This window comes from Lagopus muta, chromosome 23, assembly GCF_023343835.1.
Source record: "Lagopus muta isolate bLagMut1 chromosome 23, bLagMut1 primary, whole genome shotgun sequence".
Taxonomy (NCBI): Eukaryota; Metazoa; Chordata; class Aves; order Galliformes; family Phasianidae; genus Lagopus; species Lagopus muta.
Window position 1 is genome coordinate 1,944,618 of NC_064455.1, and position 20,103 is coordinate 1,964,720.

General features: G+C 46.1%; 1 protein-coding gene across 17 annotated transcripts; it reads left to right on the top strand.

Moving 5' to 3' along the window:
- Positions 1-1,279: 1,279 nt before the first annotated feature.
- Positions 1,280-16,918, top strand: HTR1D (5-hydroxytryptamine receptor 1D). 17 transcript variants are annotated; one of them, XM_048969039.1, is made up of 5 exons: positions 1,280-1,410; positions 9,601-10,437; positions 10,770-10,902; positions 11,158-11,198; positions 13,918-16,918. In XM_048969039.1, exon 5 carries the CDS (start codon positions 14,529-14,531, stop codon positions 15,663-15,665), a length of 1,137 nt encoding a protein of 378 aa, XP_048824996.1. In that variant the 5' UTR covers positions 1,280-1,410; positions 9,601-10,437; positions 10,770-10,902; positions 11,158-11,198; positions 13,918-14,528; the 3' UTR covers positions 15,666-16,918. The 17 variants fall into 17 exon arrangements, with proteins under 17 accessions (XP_048824996.1, XP_048824993.1, XP_048824990.1 ...); XM_048969036.1 differs by having other exon boundaries at positions 1,288-1,410; positions 9,236-10,437; XM_048969033.1 differs by having other exon boundaries at positions 1,290-1,410; positions 8,958-10,437.
- Positions 16,919-20,103: the final 3,185 nt, after the last annotated feature.

Sequence of the window (20,103 nt, forward strand, 5' to 3'; positions counted from 1 at the left end):
AGACTTGCAGTCAAAGTCAGACAATTCCTGAGCATGAATGAGTTTCAGCCCATCATGCAGAGACAAGGTGGTGGAGATGGCAGAGCCCGGCTATCCGCGGTAGTAAGTGTTCAAAAAACATGAGATTAGCTGTTTCTTGAAAATAATCCAATATGTAAATTAGCTGCCAGAGGGAAATGGAGACAGCTGGTTGGCAGTGTCTAATTTAGTATCTTTTTAAGGCCAAATGATACCACATAGGAGCTTTGACTTTATCACTGCTGTTTCAAGACTTGGGCTCTACCTGAATTGCAACTGATGGCATCTACTGGGACTCATGCAAGGCCTTTGGCATGGTCCTACATCACACCTAATTTGGAGAGATACAGATTTGAAGGGTGGGCTGTTTGGTGGGTAAGGAATTGGTTGGGTGGTTGTGGACAAAGCGCTGTGGTCAGTGGGGGTGGTGAGGGGTGGTGGCTCCCAGGGCTCCATCTCAGCACCAGTAACCTTCAGCATCTTTACCAGTGGCGTCAAAGTGGCACTTTGCTGATGGCACCGAGCTGAGCTGTGCAGTTGATACAGTAGAAGGAAGGGGTGCCAGCCACAGGGACCTGGATAGGATGGACAAGTGGATCCACGTGAATCTGATGAGGTTCAACAAGACCAGGTGCTGCACTGGGTCTGGGCAATCCCAGGCGTGTGTAGAGTTGGGGGGGAAGAACTCTGCTATGGAGAAAAGCTGAGGGATCTGGGGATGTTCAGTCTGCAGAAGAGAAGGCTGTGAGAGACCTCCTTGTAGCATTCCAGTACTTAAAGGGAGGGAAACAGGAGGGAGAGTGACTATTTACATGGGCAGATATTGGCAGGATAAGGGAGAGTGGTTTTAAACTAAAGGAAGGCAGATTTAGATTAGATGTCAGGGGAAGTTTTCTTTCAGAGGGTGGCGAGGTGCTGGCACTGCTGCCCAGAGCTGTGGGTGCCCCATCCCGGGAGGTGCTTAGGGCCACGGATGGGGTCCATGGCAGCACAACCTGGCGCTTGGTTGGCAGCCCTGCCCGCATCAGGAGGCCCGGAACTGGATCCTCTGTGATTCCGTGACTCTATGACAAAGCTCATGCGGGGCAGCCCCGTGTGGGGCCACTCCGGGCGAGGGAGACCAACCCCATCCTCACCTCCCCGCCGCTCACGGCAGAGCAGCCACAGCTCTCGGCGCTCCGCAGCCTGGGACGGCCGCCCCAAGCCCTCCGCGCCGGCTGTGGCCCGGCCCCCGGGGCTGAGCGAACCGCTACGCCGCCGCGCCGCGCCCGAGGAGAGCCGGGCCCCGCGGCGGAGCGGAGCGGCGCTGGCGCGGCGGAGTCGGGGCCGCCGCTATTTAGGGCGAGCGCGGCCGGAACCGCCGCAGCACGGAGAGGAGCGGCGGGAGCGCAGGTGAGCGGGGCGCTGGGGGAGCGCCGACGGGGCGGGCAGCGCCGCGGTTCCGTTCCGTTCCTTTCGGTTCGGCCCGGTCGGGCGGAGGGTGCTCGTGCTGCCCCGGTGAAGTTGGCTCCCGCACCTGCCGAGGGGAGCAGAGCCGCGGGGTCCGGTGCCGCCGCCGCCGCCGCCTCCTCCTCGTGGCCGCTCGCTCCCCGCCGGCCGCGGCTCGGGGGTCCGGGGCGCATCGCGCTGCTGGAGGGGACGCGGGGGCAGGATGGGAGCTGGCGGAGGAGGCGGACGGGGAGGGGTGAGGAGCGCCGGACGCGGACGGGAGCGCAGTTTATCCCGTAGGGGTATGGGACGCATCGCTCTCGCGGGCGGTTTGGAGTTTTAATTATAGAATGGCTGCGGTCGGAAGGGAGCGTGGGACCTCCCAGCACTAACCCTGCCATGGGCTGGGTGCCCCCACCAGGTCGGGCTGCCCAGGTCCCATCTGTGGGCTCAGGCACCTCCAGGGATGGGGCACCCACAGCTCTGGGAGGCAGATTTGGATGCAGTACTGCAGGTGGGACCTCATGCGGGCAGAGTAAAGGGGACAAACCTGCCTGCTCAGTGCCACCCCTCTGCTGAGACGGCCCAAGGTACTGTTGGTACAGGTGCAGACTGTTGCTCTGCAAGTGCACACTGCTGTTTGTGTCCAGCTTTTCTCCACCAGACCCCCCCCAAAGCCTTTTCTGCATGGTTGCTTTCAAGCAGTTCTCCCACACACACCTGGGCAGCACCTTGCATGGACTTGTTGAACCTCATCAGGTTTACGTGGGCCCAGCTCTCAATCCTATCCAGGTCCCTCTGGCTGGCGTCCCTTCCTTCTATTGTACCAACTGCACTGCTCAGCTCGGTGCCATCAGCAAAGTGCTGAGGGTGCACTCAGTCCCATCATCGATGTTATTGGTAAAGGTGCTGAGGAGCACCGATCCCTGTTGAAGAGTTATTGGGGATCTCCTCCCCCCAGCTGTAGGGGGGTATTTGGCAAATGGATTAAACCACTTTGAAAGCATAAATTTGGTGTGACTTGATCTGAGGAGAGCCTTGGGTCGCCACATGTCAATGTTCTATCACACTGCAGTGCTCACAGCCTTGTCCCTTCCCATCCCAGTGTGTACCCCAGTGACCCAGCTGCCTGGCCTCTGCCTCAGGTGCAATGTGGCCAAAAATCACCACTATTCGGGTGCTCGCTCCCTGTACCTGCACAGATGTGAGATGGAATGTTCTGGATGAAAGCCCAGCCCTGTGACCGTGCAATTTGCAGCAAATAATAGGTGGGGACCAGTTTCGTGGATGGGTTTTGGTGCCACCACAAAGAGCAGGAGTGTCTGTGGAACTACGGAACAGCCAATGATGAGGTCTGCAGCCCCGTGCTCGTGAGGTGGCCCTGATTTTTCCAGTATGCAGTAGGCATGAGAATTTCAAGCCAAGGGCTTCAAGGAGATTTGAGTTTCCTCTGAGAGACCACAGCTGTGAGCCTGACATAAATCCCAGGGGAGGAAGCTTCCTTCATAAACCTTCCCAGAGGCTGTAGGAGGGTACCTTTGCCAGCAGTTGTAACTTCTGCCCTGTTGTGCTGGTGTCAGTGGGTTGTGATGCGGATCATTGCAGGCTGAGATGGAGGTTTCTCAGGACAGATCTGCTTTTGTTTTTTGTTGTTTTTTTGTGTGTGTGGGTTTGCCCCAAGGTAAGATGGCATGATAACGAAGGCTTTAGGTTGTGCATTGTGCGTTCTTAAATATTGAAATGAGCAAATATCAAACAGCCGGTCTGTTTTTCATATTGACCCTAATGTTTGCTTTTTTCCCAGATCCTTGTGGTTTCAGAACAGTGTCCTCCCAGAGACATCACTCTCATTTTTCCTGAGATTGTTGTGTTGCAGATGGTTGTGTCCTTTGCAGCCAATGGTCACTCCCTGTGTCACACCTTTGATAGGCTCCAGGGAGGCAGAAATAGAGCCCATGTAATGCAGGCATGTGTGAATAAATGTCTGAGAATCAGAAAATGGAAAAATCCAGCCTGCTGTGCTGTGAATGATGCTGGTTTGCAGCTTTCTTAGGGTTCTGTAAAGTACATTTTTAAATGAAGCACGTCAAAATGCAGGAAGATGCCTGGGTCTGCCTGCTTGTCTTACACAGTGAGCATGATGGCAGAGAACAAAAGTCAATGGCAAGGATGCCATTCTGGTCTGTAAGCTGCAGGAAGGCACAGTTGTCCTGCAGCCATTTTCATTGCAGAAGTTGTCCTCCATACAGCTCTGTGCAGCCATCCTGATGTAAAAAAGTACCATAAAAAGTGATTGGTCTTTACTCTGCCTTTTGAGGGAAGATAGCAAAGATAGCATGGGCAGTGCATTTGGCAGTGCACGTCAAGAGAGACGTCCTTCAGAGTGCACACAGATCAGAACCCACATTCTGTGATTCCCCAGGGCTGCAGTGCATGATGTCTGAGGTGCTCCTGTCTGTCCTGCCAGCTCCCATCCTGCACATCACCTTCAGCAGCATGGGGGAGAATTTACCACCTTTACCATCTCTGAGCTCATTGTAAATCAGAGAGCTCAGGGAGCTCATTCTAAATCAGGGGGAAAATAATTATTGTTGCTGTAAATACTGTAATAAGGAGTGTTTCTATGTCTGAAGAGCACTTACATGGTCATACATAGGAATGCTGCTTCATAGTGCCTTACAGATGTTGAGGAATAAAAGGAGCAAAGACTGAATATCTGGGGACGTTGTGTCTGTATGGTAGGGGCTGAATAATAAGGCAGCATAATGAGGATCACCGTGCAGTGAGAGGTGAGGGAAGAGAATTAGTGAACGTGAGAAAAGTTGCTGTTGTTGGGGCAGAAGCATTCTATCAAGATAGAGAACGTTTTGGTAATCATCCTACAAAGCCATGGAAGTGTTCCTTCCTCCTGGTCATGCTCTGAAGTGGTGGAGACTGGGAGCCCTGGTTTCCAGTGACAGCTGTTATAAACAGTTGTGGCATTCCTCACCAGTCTGTGCTTGAAGACAATAACAGTTATCTTAATTTCTCTGGAGCACCGCAGTACCACAAAGCTGAGTCCTGAGCCAGCTCCAGATCTGAGTGGCAACGTTCTGCAGCACTAGCACTGTCTTGGATTGCTATTTTTCACTGTTATACTCAGGGGAAAAGGTGCTTTCCAATCCACTTTGCTTTCCCAGTGCTGGATTGCTTGGAAATTCATTTCAGAAAGGTGGTTTAATTTGTCCTTAACATCTCTGTCATGGAAAGTTTTTTTTATGATATCTCCAAACAATTCCTTTAAGAGCTTTGCTGTTCTGCCAGGTTTCCCCAAGAGCAGTTACGTGCCTCCCTTCAGTAGAGCAGCCATAGCCTTGGGGACTGGGCTTTTCCTTTTGCTCTGTAGCAGGCTTTCATGCATGTAAAGACTGTTGAACATTTCTTTCAGCTGCGTCCTTTCTGGCCCAGACATCCCTGTTAATTCAGTTTATTCTCATAGGTCCACTTTTCTGATAACTCTCACTGCTTTCCTCTGTCCTCTTTCTATGTAGCCCATATCATCTTGGGAACGCAGTGCCCAGGGCTCAGTGAACACAGGGTTCCTGTTTTCCAGAATGAACAAAATAAGATCTGTGTGAGGTTTTCTTCCTAGTTACACATCTGCCAAAGTCTTTGCCACTTGGAAGGGCTGTCAGATTGCTGATGCTGCTGATGCTACCTCTTGGTCCTACAGTGTGGACCTGGTTACTCTGCGTCATGCAGTAGGGCAGCTGCTTGTTTCTTAACTCACATTTAACCTTCTTATTCCTGCGTGCTAAAACCAGCTTGTATCACTGGAAGAAGCACGCCATCCACTTCATTAACCAAGCCATTAGTGAAAGCAGTGCCAACTGCTGTGTTTTCTTCTTCCCATCACAGCAGAGTACGTTCTGCATGGTGTTGGTAAGGCTCTGAGTGCTCTCTGGCTGCGTGCTCCAGATGAGGGCATTCAGCCAAATGTTGATCCCATTTTCTTCCTGAATTGCCTCCGGGACAGAAGGAGGTACAAGGTAAATGAATGCTTCTTCCAGGAAGTGTAAGGCCATACTTCTGCAAATGTGCCTATTGACTTTATTTACCAGGTGGGGAATTGCTGCATGAGTGGTCAGTGTGCTGCCTTCTGAAGCCACCTCATTCCCTAAGTTGGCGATATGGGGGGAGATGAGGAGCAAGGGGCACAAGGATGCTCTGATTAATTGTTCATAGTTAGGCTTATCAATTCTGCCATCATTCTGCTGTTATCAAACAGGCTGCCCAGGGAGGTGGTAGAATCACTGTCTCTGCAGGCGTTCAAGAACCTTGGGAATGTGGTATGTAGGGTCGTGGCTTAGTGGGCAAGGTTGGTGGTGCTTGGATGGTTGGACTGGATGATCTTAGAGGTCGTTTCCAACCTTAATGTTTTTACTATCATGCCTTGTGTTTTTAAGTCATGACTGCAGATAGTGGGACATCACCCAGTGCCTTTCAGATGCTTCTGCAGGCAAAGCTGTAGGATACTGGATTGGAAAAGAGGACAGGCAAGGAAAAATGGCTGAAGCATAAAGGTGAAACTCAGTGCGTGTGGATGGCCTGAAAAATCCCAGTGGACCCCATGCTCAGAATTGGAGTCTCATGGGAATGGCTGCACATACTGAAATCAGATTAAATAAAGCATCATCAGATGCTCTGCAAAGCACAGCACACTGCTGAACTGAGCACAGACAGTTTGGGTGGAATCTGCAAGAGTTTTTTCTTTTTTATATCTCTTTCCAGCATTATAGACTACAGCTGATTTTCAGAGGGCCAGTGCTTGAGCACTGATTCCTTTGGATGCCATGATCTTTTTCAGAGCACTCTGTGTTAGCCTAATTCCCATTGCTTCCACTGAATGAACACCTTGCAGACTTACAAGTGAAGGGAATAGAGCACCATTAAATACGTGGGGAAAATTCTGTATTTCAGAATAGTCTAAAGTCTAGACATCATCTAAAGGATGTTGTCACAGTGATACACCATCCTTTCCTAAATGGAATTCAGTGTGTTGGCTCAGGATACCTCTGGTGATGAATCCCATCAGGTGTGAAGAGAAGAACTGTGGGCTCCTCTGGGGCATGGGCTCACAGAACCTCATCTCTATGTGCTGATGTGCTGGGCTTCATAGGGAGGTTTGGTTACCTAAATGTGCTTGGAAGGCCCTCACCTACATCTGAGTAATGGTCTGAAATTCCCTTACAGGAGAGAAATCGGATTCATGACTTAGTATGCACCAATATGATCTTTCCTCCCATGAGTTAACTGAAGACAAGTGATGGACTGATGTCTGTGATGTGCTCTGTTCAGTGGTGTGAATCTCATTTGTCACATTTAATCTCACACTGCACCGTATCTCATCAGCCCTCACAATTCCACTCCTGATACGACGTTGAGGAATAATGGGAATGAAAATTTGAGGAAAAAAAATTATTAATTGGAGGTTTTGCATTTTGTGTTTGTGATCAGAGACTGCAAGGCTGATGGAGTTCAGGTAGTGCTCTCAGATCTAAGTGTTCTGGCTCCTGCTTCCTCCCAAGAAGCTCTTGGTGATGTAGAGGATGTTTCTGTGCTACAGCATCTACCAGCATCACTGCTTGCTAATTTCTAGCCTTTCTTTGTGATTATTGCAGAACCAATTATGGTGATTATTACGTGATTTGGGATGGAAAGAGCCTTTATTCCAACCCTGGTAATGGGCAGAGACATCTCTCACTACATCAGGTTGCCCAAAGCCCCCTCATAAGGCACGCTGAGTCGCAAGGTGTAGTGGTGGTGGCTTGGATAGCTTGTATGTGTATAGACAGGAGAGAGAAAATGTTGGTATTTCCTTGAAAGCAGAATGAAATATTAAAACCTGTGTGCCTGTGCAACAGCATGCTGAATTAAGAAATGCTGAGGAAGTCATCTTAGAGCAAGAAAAAAGGTCAGGGAGGTGCAAACTACCTATGGCTTCTGCTTGCAGGATATGGCAGTGTATGCAAATAGTATAAAGTAATTTGGTGTTGATGCCAACAGAGTACTCCTGAGATCTCAGAAACATCCTGAATAATCAGAATAACCAGTTTAGCCAGTAGCACTGCATGCTGCTCCCTCAACACATGAGAAATTCAGGTGCAAACTATGCTCCTGTTGATTGAGCTCCGTGTCTAAAGAAGTTTTAATCACTAATTCTGCTAACACACATCCCTGATGGGGAGTGAATCAGGTTCCTGTGGTCCACTCAAGCTTATGATCCATGCTTGAGTGGAAAACAAATGAGTAATTGCAGTTGTGCTCATTCCTCTCTCCCAGAGACACGTTTGCAGGTTGCTTTTGTTTTGCTCTTGGTTTTGTTGTTGTACCCAATGTTGAAAGCAGCTCCTCATCACATGAACGTGCTTATTCCATTCTAGATTCCTTTCTTTGCAAGGTGCAAACTGCTCACTCACTGGTTCACTAGCTCATGTGCCTTGGATAGCAAATAACAGCACTCACATTGCTGCTCTTAAACTATCCCTTCCCCTACTTGTTCATCTTCTTCCTTTACGCTGGCAGTGTGGCAGCCATTCCAGTACGCCGTGCTGCCTAATCCTACTTATTGTGCAAGGTACATGTGCCTGTTATTTTCTTGTCAGGTTTATTCTCTCTCATCTACAGCTTCTGCAAAATGTTATTCTTTCCTGTATGCATTTCAGACAGTTTAATCCAGAGCCAGGATTCTAGTTTGGTTACTGTTACTTTTGAGGCATACTCAGTCCTTCACACCAAGGCGTGCAAACCGTACAGTCAGACCCCATTTTACTGATGCTATGGAGCTTTAACTTTCACACAGACCCTGAGTTTTCTGTGCAGTACATTGTGGGATTGCTTTCTCCCAGAAGCTGCATCCTGCTTTAACTATGGTCTATGGACTGGCAATTTCTAAAGCTTCTTGAGCAGGTGTTGGGATCTGGTCTCAAAGCAGCACTCTGCAAGCACTCGGATGCTATTTACTGGAGTCAGTTGTCCCAAATCTACAAGAACTGGCTCAGAAATTGCTCCCTCTTTTGTCTTCTCCTGTGAATGTCTCTGTTAAGTGTGCTGTTATTGCTAGGAGTGCCATCTGCTGTTTGCTGGGTCGCACTGTGTCTCCGTTGCTTGTCCAGGTTTCAGTGTGACTGAACCAACCTCGTTTATTTTGGCAAGATTCAACATTTACATGAGAAACTAAACCCAGGTATGAAAAGACAGAAGAAAAAATGGATTTTCTGTCGTCTCCTGAAGCGTAGCTCTGTTCTAAGCCATCCCTTTGCAATTCCTTGTGTTGTTACCCAGCTACAGGGGAAGGAATGAACTCTAATTCCTCTGAGTTTAGCCTGAAGTCAAAGGAAACATTTTTCAATGTCTTATAAGATGTTTCGCCTTGTTCCCTTTATTTTTTCCCCCTGCTCCATTCATTGAAAGAGCAAAGTCTGTATTTCCATTTCAGTCTATTTTTTCATGCACTTTTTGCCTCGCTCCAGCCAGATCTGCACGGTCACACCAAAGCATTCTCTTTGCCCCTGAGCACTCTTGGAAGCTGTTGTTGGCTGCACCATAAGGTTGTTCTCAGCAAAAAGCATCCCGTTCTCTAGAAATGGCAGCCAGATTCTGAACAGACAGGAATGTGTGACTTTGGTTGCACTGAAATCTTCATATCTTCCCCATCCGCCGTGCTGGGCTGCAGCTGAGGTGTGCGGTGTCCACGCGATGGCACTCTGTCACAGTCATCTTTTAGTGCCATTAACCTCATGTTTGCCAGCATGCTGCTTGGAGCTGAGCGTGGAGCTTCACCAGAAGCACAGCCCTGCCTTGCTGCTTTCCCATTGCTACTCCATTCCCTACTTCAACCACGGAGCTGAAGCACAAAGCGCCTTCACAAAGCTGCCTGGCTTTAGGTAAGCACCTCGGGTTATGATAACACTATTATTAATATTATTGATGACAGCCAAAATGTTTTTTCACTCTGAATGTGTCCCTCTCTTCACCTTCAGTTCCATGAACTGTGCTCACCCTTTGCCTGTTAAGTTAAATAACAGCGCACTGCCTAAAACTGTCTCTCCGTTTAAGTATTTTTTTTTTTTTCCTCTGGGAAGGAACTAAAAAGAATTCCTCAAATCTTTCCAGGATACCAAAGGATTCTTATGCACCTCCTGGATCTTCCTAGAAACCACTGAATGTGTGGCTGAAGGACCTGAGCGAAAGGTCCCTCCCTGTGCAGTGTGCAGTGCTTTTGGAGGTGGATGAACGAGGGATGCAGTCGTCACAGGTCATGGCTCTGGTGAAGGAGAGAGGCAGTTGCAGAGGGCAGCCCTGATCTACCTGCTGCCATGGTATGTTGTGATACCACCTTCCCTTCAGGCACCTGGAACTGAAAAAATACCCACATCCCATGGCCAAGGGCACCAGGTGACACGTGAGGGTGACCAAAGAACCCTCATCCAAGAGGGTTTCCATCTTGAGAGTGGTGAATGAAAACACACTGAGTCCTGCCTGGTAGAGACCAAAGCAGAGGAACCGCCGTGGCTGCTGCACTCAGCACTGCAAACATAACTTCACGTGCTACCCAGACTGTGAAACTGCACGTAGTGGAGACAAGAATGCTATCTAGAGATGGTAACAACTCCTGTTTCTACCCACTGCTTCTCTTCTCCTGCTCCAGAGGCCATTTAAGCCCTATGTAAGCAACACGTCCCACTGGAAGATTGCTCTCAGCTGAATGTGCCACGTGGGCTCACAGTATTCCAGGATGTACAACTCTTATAAATGCATTTGTGTTCTTTTTTTCCTTCATAAGTAGCTACATGTTTGACCTTGAAGTTAACTGTGTTGTTGAATTTAGTGATTGCTCTAGATTTTTTTAAATCCAATGTGTGTAGTTTAAGAAAACTCATTTTTTCTTTCTGTTTTTCAACAGGAAATTCAGTTGTCTCTATTCAGGATTTTCCCTTAGTTGAATAAAAGGTAACTTACATATTAAACCATTGGAAAGACATTCACTTTAGCTTGATGATAACTTATGTTTTTCACATACTAATATATTCATTTTAATGGTAATACCATCACCATTTTTTTAATATCAGCAGTATTGACTGTCAACTCACACAAACTAAGCACAAAGTCTCTAAACTTGGCATCACAGGGAATTATGTTCAAAAGAGCTTCTAAAAGTAGATTTAGAGTCCCTGATTCCGAAAGATACGTGCGTGCATGTTCTTAGCAGTGCACTGAATTTAACATTCAGTGATAGTATGTGAGGTTATATTATTAAACAAATGCATAAATATTTGCTATAGCAGGGCTGTGAGTTTTACCAGAGCTTTATGGCCATCCTGTTTGACCATGCTGGTACCCCAAGGCTCTGCCTGTCAGTTTTGTGGAGCTCGTGACTGACTGCACTGGATCACGCTTCTGTTCAGGTGCTACACAGTGAGTGTTTGTTTATTTAGAATATTACAAAAATATTTTCCAGTTCTGCACATTATACCCTGCTGCGGCACTTTACTGCTTCTTAGGGAAAAAATATTTTGACTGATTGTTTTGCAGAAGTCTGTAGTCCCTGGTGATCATTTGTCACATAGGGAATATGTCTGCATGTCAGCACAGTGAATACCCAAGGTAAAGTTCTAAGTAGGGAACAAAAATGAATATTGCTAATCATTCTGTCTCATATTTCTGGTTTAGGTTTTCTCCTGTGTGGGATGTGCGATCAGCCTGGTGTTCAGGTAAAGAGATTTCTTAGGCTCTAAAAGCAACAGCTCTGAAATGAGCTATTGAGTCAGAGAATCAAAGGGATGGTAATAGGGAAATGAAAAAGAAATCAAGAACAGAAAGGAAAATTATCACAGAGAAACTAGGTTGACACTTAGCATCCCTGTCTGATGAAGAGAATCCAGGGTAAGTTTTCAAATGGAACCTTTATTTCTGGCCAAAACGAATAGCAAATCTTCACAATCAGGTAGCAGTAAGCCAAAGAGCTCAGTGCAACTCAGGATCCGAGGTACGACGGGATCAAGAAGGGTGTTCAACCTCTATTTAAAATACTTAAAACTCCTTTACACCCACCAACTGTAAGACAGCTGCTGTGACGTAGTTCCCAAAGAGACCTGATGGGTAACTGTGTATTCATAAACCTGAAGTCTGTACTTGGCTGCTTTGCAGAAAATATCATAAACACTGCAATTACTGTACATACAGTAAATACTGTCTTCTGGGGAACAGTGAAAATGGCTTTTGTAGAGGTTAGTTTGCCTCACAAAGCCATTGAGTGAAGTTGTGGAGTGTATGGATTGGTCGATGTCCAATTGATAGAATTACTTGGATTTCTCAAGAGATTTTGGGTGAGGTTCTTGGCCAGAGATCCTTAAAGAAGGTAAATAAGGAAAGCTCAGACTACCAGTGATCTGGAGAGTGTGAGGACCGAGGTGAGACAGAGCTTTTCAAGTATTAAAAGAAAGGACTGACTGTGCAGAGTTGCAAAGGATGTCAGGTAAAGCATGGGAGAAGGAGTTCAGTACAGGGAGATGCAAAAAGTGAGCATTCAGGAAAAAGAAATACTGATGTTACCACTCATGCCTTTGCAATTATATTAATTGGGGCTGTTTAGTGGAAATGACAGATTGGTGGTTTGTGATGATGGAAAAAAAACAACTCTTGGGAATTGCTAGGAAAGAAATTGAGAACAGGAAAGACTGTTAATGCTGTATGTTCATCTGTGCTGTACCCACATCTTCAACACTGTGTGTGGTTCAGGTCCCTGTGCCTCAGAAAGGACATATCAGAGTTGGAATAGTGTCAGAATAGGGCCACAGGGTTGAGCTGAATGTATTGGCTGCAGTTGGAGTCAGAGCACTGGATTTCTTGGGCTCTTTGCCACGTCCATTCTTGTGTTCAGAGAAAATTATCCAACACTTCACAATCATGCCTCATTCTTGTACATCCTGCCAAAAGGCGACGACATTTGTGAACAACTGTTTTTAAAGATGAAACACAGGAGGAGTAAAATTTCCTTAAAAAAATTCTCTGACAACACCATGAGAGCTGAGAGCTGCAGCCACTGCCATCAAACCAGGCACTGATGCATTGGTTTCACAGTACAAGGTCACACATTCCACTAGTCTTATGGTGCTGTTGCTCTCTTTCTTTCTTATGTTTTAGTAACAATAATAACAGTTAAAATAAGATTTGTTAATTATATACATCAACTATATTATCTACTTTATGAGGGCTGCTCTGAAAATAATGCCTCCTGTTTTATGGTCCGTGATGTCAGAGTTGGATGTTGGTGGTACAGCAGTAGAGGTTGAACCTTCCCACCAATATCCTGTTATGCTTTGTTGCTGTGTGACAGCTGGCAGCAGAGGGGCACACTGACACTATGGTGTCTGACATGGAAGGGCACATGGAGCAAAGGTGTGTCATTGAATTCCTCCCTACAGAAAAAGCTGGACAGACTGACATTCATTGATGCCTGTGGGCGTTTATGGAGACCAAACAGAGGATGTGAGCACAGTGAGGGTGGGTGATGAGTTTCAGCAGTGCTGACAACAACAGAGGGTCACCTCTGTAATGAAAAATAGTTCTGTAGATGAGAATTTGGTTTATCAAACAGACTTACTGAGCTCAGTGTTGTTGTTGTATTTTTCACTGAAATAAATAGGAGGCATTACTTTTAAAGCAGCATACCTATATGCATCCTAGGCAAGCCAACAGGTTGCACACCATGCATTAAACCTTTGCCCAGTCATAAAAATGGACATTAAGAAGAACAGCTGGTTGAAGAGAGTCATAGCTTACTATGAAATATGCAACTCTTCTTGGTCCCTTATTGAAAAAATACACCTACAAAGAAACAGCATCACTGAAAGTAACTTTGAATCACAGAAGGTGGGCATTTACCAAAAAAAAAATCACACAAAACCAGAAGCACTGTGCAGTTTTAGGAGCTCGAGAGAAGCTGTTTGACACATTGGTGTTTCACGTAGGATGGACGCTCTTGCTCTACAGATTCCTCACCACGTGAGTCTCAGTTCTTTGTCAAAGGCTGTGAAGCTGTGCAAGTTATTGCTGTTGGAGGCATTTCAGCTCCGTGGCTGGGAGGAAGCCGGTCTGGGGGTTTTGTTTGTGGAGTTCAGCGTCTCTGTTGTTAGTCCTGGGGATGTGCTTTAGAACTGTTCATGACCTACATTTGGAATCTCTGTCAAGAAAGCATGGGCTGCCATAAGTAAGTGATGTTCTGGTACTCGTGGGTGGGTCTGACCAAAAGATCTCAAGGAAATCTGCCCTAGGATGTTCTCTTCAGGTTCGTAAAGATTTCAGTTACATGAAGGAAATCTAAAGAAATGTACAGAAAGGCTGTTGTTTGTTTGTGTACTGTCACAGTTCAACTTCCACAAACTGTGGCTTCCACCACTGTGGGCTAAAACATTCACTTTCTTTTTGCAGATCCCCTTAGCCAGCCCCACTCTTCCTCTTTCGAGGGAAGCACCACCAGTCATTGCAGTCGTTCACCGTGTGCAAGACCGGGAGCATCTCAGTACATGGAACATGCTGCGAGCTTCAGCACCGACGCATTGAGAACTGGTTCCCAAAACAGCATTTGAAGACTGGATGTTTGATGAAGAGAAAGCCAGAATGATCTGGAGGAATAAATGAGAACTGAGCTCTGCGCCGTTTGGAAGCAGGTTCTGATCTACAAATCGGGCAGAAATCAGGTTTACATCAGGAATCCAGGCAGTATTGTATTGTCTCTTGGGTACTCTTCCAGGAGAGATCTTCATAAATACCAGAAGTGGGACATTCAGATGTTAGAGTGGAAGTGAAAATACTTTTGAGGATAGCTTTGTCCCGAATGTTGGGGCATAGGTCACATGCCCAGATGTTTCTATTGCACCCTCTCACTTTCCAGTAATGATTTATGCAGCTGCTGTTTTCAACAAGTTGGTTTTCCTTCAGTGTTGGGCTCCAGTATGAGAAGTTGTAATTTAGCAAAAAGGTGAGCATCTTTCTTCATCATCCTGGAAAGATTACATTGAAAACTGAAATCAGTTCAGAGGATGACTCACTATAACCTTTCGACAGAGCTCTCTCTCCAGAGCTCAGCAAATAAGTCATTAAATTTTACTGAACCACCGCTGGCTTTGGATGAAAGGACATTATTAGGGCTGAAGATATCCCTGTCAGTCCTTCTGTCTGTCATAACTTTGGCAACGATCCTTGCAAACATTTTTGTTGTTATTACAATTTTTTTTACTAGAAAGCTCCACACACCTGCAAATTACCTCATTGGCTCCTTGGCAGTAACAGATCTTTTAGTGTCCGTCCTCGTGATGCCCATCAGTATCGCTTACACTGTCACCCACACGTGGGCCTTTGGCCAAGTGCTGTGTGATATCTGGTTATCATCAGACATCACGTGCTGCACAGCCTCAATCCTACACCTCTGTGTTATTGCGCTGGACAGATACTGGGCTATCACAGATGCTTTGGAATATGCCAAACGCCGGACTGCTGGCCGAGCAATGCTCATGATCGCCGTGGTTTGGATGATCTCCATTAGTATTTCTGTGCCACCGTTTTTTTGGAGGCAAGTGAAAGCTCACGAAGAAATCGCAAAGTGTAATGTGAACACAGATCAGATTTCCTACACCATTTATTCCACTTGTGGAGCTTTCTACATTCCGACTGTGCTCCTCCTGATATTATATGGTAGAATTTATGTAGCAGCTCGATCCAGGATCCTGAAGCCACCCTCACTGTATGGGAAACGATTCACTACTGCACACCTGATAACTGGCTCTGCTGGGTCTTCCCTCTGCTCCATTAACGCAAGCCTTCACGAAGGGCATTCCCATTCTGGTGGATCCCCAATATTTATCAATCACGTTCAAATAAAACTTGCAGATAGTATTCTGGAGAGGAAAAGAATTTCTGCTGCGAGAGAAAGGAAAGCCACCAAAACTTTAGGAATTATTCTAGGAGCTTTCATTTTCTGCTGGCTGCCGTTCTTTGTCATGTCCCTCGTCCTGCCCATCTGCCAGGACGCATGTTGGTTTCATCCCATCCTGTTGGACTTTTTTACGTGGTTAGGTTACTTAAACTCATTAATCAATCCCGTCATTTATACAGCTTTTAATGAAGAATTTAAACAGGCTTTCCAAAAACTAATACACTTCAAAAAGTGCTCGTCTTGATCCTCTACTGTTGCGTTACTGAGCTTTGCACAATCTTGCAGCCTCCCTTGAGATTTTTTGTGCTTTGATTCCTGGGTGCAGAGTGGTGATCTCCATCCCTGTGCTGTGCATGGAACAGGGAACGTCTCTGGTTTGGCAAGTTTGGTTCTCTCTGTCTGGGACTCTATATACCATAAGATAACTTGTCTGTGGTCTCTGCAGTGATCATTTGTATGCGTAATATCAACAGATGAAGTAAAGTTTGCAACAGGTGAAAGACTGAACACAAAGCTGAGTTTGTGCAGGGCTGCTCTGAAAGTAATGCCTCCTGGTTTGTAGTGTTGGCCCACAACGCCAGAGGTGGGTGTTGGTGGGATGGCAGTAGAAGTTGAACCTTCCTGCCAATATCCCATTACATATTGCTGCTGCATGACTTGTGGCAGCAGTCTGACAAACGGTGTCTGAAACAGAAGTGTGTATATAGCAAAGGTGTGTCATTGAATTCCTCCATGCAGGAAGAAATGGCATCCATTGACATTCATCGACACTTTGGAACATTTCTGGAGGCCCAGCAGTGGATGTGAGCACAGTGAGGTGGTGAGTGGTGCATTTCAACAGAGGTGACAGTGATGAAACAGTTGAGTTGCATTCTGGACAGCCATGCAGATTTTTAGAGCGTGGCATGCAGCTCTTGTTCATTGCTGGTGAAAATGCACAGCTAATGGTGGTGGATATACTGAAAAATAGTGTTCTGTAGCTGAGAATTTGCTCTATCAAGCAGTACTGCTGTACTCTTTGCATCTGTTCCAGTTTCTGCAGACAGAAATAGGAGGCAGTACTGTCAGAGCGACATTTAGAATCAGATGGCACATGCTGCCAAGTCTGTCATGTCTTTGTAACCTGATGGGAGGAAAGCTTATGCATATTTGGAGGACTTCAGTACTTCTGCTGTGTATTACCAGCATTTCATGAAGGCTTAGAAGGTTTCTGGAGAATGGGACCTAGCCACCTGCATTTCCTGTGGCACATACCTGTCCATCTGCAACTGATAAAACTAGCAGCTTTGGCAGAGAACAGGAGGCAGCCTGAGTGCAGGCAGCAGGGCATGAAGATGTAGCAAGCATGTGAGTTCTCTGGGCACTTCACAAATGTGAATTTGAAGCTGCAATTTTGGTAAACTGCAGAAAGAAGACATACTGTTGGCAATCATTTTTACACATTTGATCATGTGTGCAATAGCCAGTGCAGAAATACTACAAAATAAATAGCATGAACATTACTGAAAAGCACCTCGCTCTTACATTTGTGTTGTTTTGGGTTATTTTTGTGTTGGTTTTTTTGCGGTTTTTTTTTTGCATGCCCAAAATGAAACAAAATATGTTCAGTGTCAGTGTGGAATGATTGGGACCTCAGAATGGAGCCAGGACCAATTGTTGGTTCTGGTAATGTTTATTCCATAGCCATAGAAAGTGAAGGTAAATTCAGCAAAGACAGCTTGCTGTGTCTAATTCCTGGGCACTCAGGCTCCCTTAGGAAGCAACTGCGTGCTTAAGATTGAGCCAGGAAAAAGCTTTTTGTTTTTTCAGCCTTTGTGAGAATTGAGAGTCTTCAAGTGATGCATGGATACTGTGAGCCTTTGGGGATGAAAGATGTGAGTGAGTGAAAACTGAAGACTTCAGATAGGGAAAAGACAACTGGCCAGAAATAGTAAATAATCTGTTCTCCATAATCATAGAGGTAAGAGAAGAGATCAGGGAATTTGGAAAGAATGAAGTGAAATATCAAGAAGAACTTTCTTCGATATTAAGGTTGTTGGGGTGGATGTGAAGTATAAGGAAGAAATTGCTCACAGTGATGAGGAGGGGATGTCATAGTCTATGCCTGCTACGTGGGCAAATATTACTCTGCTTTACCTTCATAGTTGGTTCTCAGTGGTCAGTGGGTTGAGATTCCTTCATTATTGCTAACAGTCCTGAAGATGAGAGCTTAAATGGATTAAAGACCAGTGAGCAAATGGAAAACGGGATATTTGGAAACTCGTGTCCTAAGGAATCCTGCAAGAAGCTTCCTGTTCATTTAATCTCTGTGTATTGAGAGGTATTTTCTCTGCTTCCATACCAATGTTCTGAGCCATTCTGAGCTTCAACCTTCTGTCAAGGTGTCCTTTCCAAAGAGTCCTTTGTTTCTTTCCAACATTCAGAAGGACGCCTGGAAACCCCCCATCTGCCATCCTTCTTATAACTGCTGGATAATGATGAGCTGCTCAACTTTCCCCAGCCCTGTGATAGTTCCTGGCTGGAACATTTTGTCTTCATACATACACAAACCAAGTGGCGAAGGAGGAAAGGAGAAGCAAACCTGGACGATTCGGTCCAGTACTCAGAGCACAGCTGGAGAGCAGAAGACTCCAGGTCAAATCTGTTATCTGATAAGTATCAGATGATTTTATGCCCAATATCAAAACTGTTGAATTACTTCAACAGCTGAAATAGTGAACTTTGTCCTTCACTATCTGGGGAGTGACACTGTTTAAAAGCAAGCTTCCCAGAATAGTATTTTGGTTGTTGATGCAGTGGGTTGGCATTTCCTGCACAGAGCTGAGTTGGCAGCAGTACCCAAAGCCAAGGCAAATTCCCAGGTGTCTCCATAGCATTTTTCCTGCTGGCTCATCTGCCCAATGTGAGGACTTCCATGAATCATAAAACCATAGATAATGGTCCTGATGGTCCTCTGAGCTGGTCTGCTCCCATGGCCTCATCTGGATCAATTATGCTTTTGTACTTCTCCTGTCAAGTTTACTCTTAATCTAAGACTTCTGATGTTGAATAGAATGGCAAAATACCATAGCACAGAAAGACGATCCATTACTGTTCTTCAGGCTTTCATAAGACACTGTTAAATTGGACAGCAAGTGAGCTGAACCCTTTCTTTGATTTGATTACAGAATCATAGAATCAATTATGTTGGACAAAAACCTCAAAGATCATTGAGTCCAGTCATTAACCTGGCACTGCCAAGTCTACCACTAAGCCCTGTCCCTAAGCACCACATCTGCACATCTTTTAAATACCTCCAGGGACAGTGGCTCAACTACTCCCCTGGGCAGTCTGTACCAACTCTTCTTTTTCATGAAGAAATTCCTCCTGATAGCTAACATAAACCTCCCCTGGCACAACTTAAGGCCATCGCTTCTCATCACTGTCACCCAGGAGCACACAGCCCCCCTCAGCACAGCTTCCTTTCAGGGATTTGCAGGGAGCAATGAGGTCTCCCCTAAGTCCTTTTCTGTTGGGCAATTTCCAGCCGCTCTTCCACCATCCTGCAGCACGGTGTGGGCTTGGCGTGACCCAAGTGCAGGACCTGATACTTAGCCTTGGTGATCCTCACACACATTCAGCCCATTGCTCCAGCCTATCATAGGCTAATTATAAGCTAATACCAAAAGCCTGCAGTAGGCTATTTTTTGCCTATTCTATGGACTAATGCAAAAAGGCACGCAGTGCAATGTCACACCATTCTTAATGCCGGTAAATATTCGATAGAGCGCTTCAGGAATTCATATTTGAAAACAAACAGTAACGTGGAAGTGGCAGAGGACAACGCTGACATCGTAAACGTAAGATAAAGAACAGCCCACAGCTGAGAGGAGGAGGCTGTCATGTCAGAGATCAATGTCCATATTTACTGTGTCATTCAGGGTCTGTGGATCGCAGTCGAGCACATGAACTCATCTCACAGAAGACACAAGAGCTCAGTGGTTTCTAGGATTCTCTCAGATGCAACTCTTGTAATGCTGAGCACATGGGCAAAGTAAAACACATTTTAACTTGTAACAGAAGAATGTACTGCGGTTGTCCCAGCAGATAGTTATTTCTGCGACTAAGTAGGATTTATTCAAAACAGAAGAATTTGTTAAATGAAAGTCAAAGCATGTTCCCTGCTTTGATATTAGATATCAGGGCAGGATATTCCGTCAGCTGGAGAAATTTGTCCTTTATCAATTACCAGGAACTCTCCCCAGTCACCACCTCCTTTCAGACATGATAGAAAGCATTCCTCCAATGGCATTAGCTTTTAGAAGCCAGTGCAGTAAATATCAGGATCTTATCGTGACTAAAGCCCAAATCCCTGCAATCAGGTAATAACATAAGAATCTCAGCTGCCATTATAAGAAATTCTTTGCATACTAAAACAAGATTGCACCCAGAGAGAGGCGCTCAGTGGCCTCACATGCAGGTGGAGATCAGTGGGGAGTGGTGTCCCTCAGGGCTCCATCTCAGCACTGGTGCTCTTCAGCATCTTTACCAATGACATCAATGATGGATTGAGTGCACCCTCAGCACTCTGCTGATGGCACTGAGCTGAGTGGTGCAGCTGATAGAAGGGAAACCAGCCAGAGGGACGTGGGCAGGCCGAGCAATGGGCCGAGGTGAACATCATGAGGCTCAACAAAGCCAAG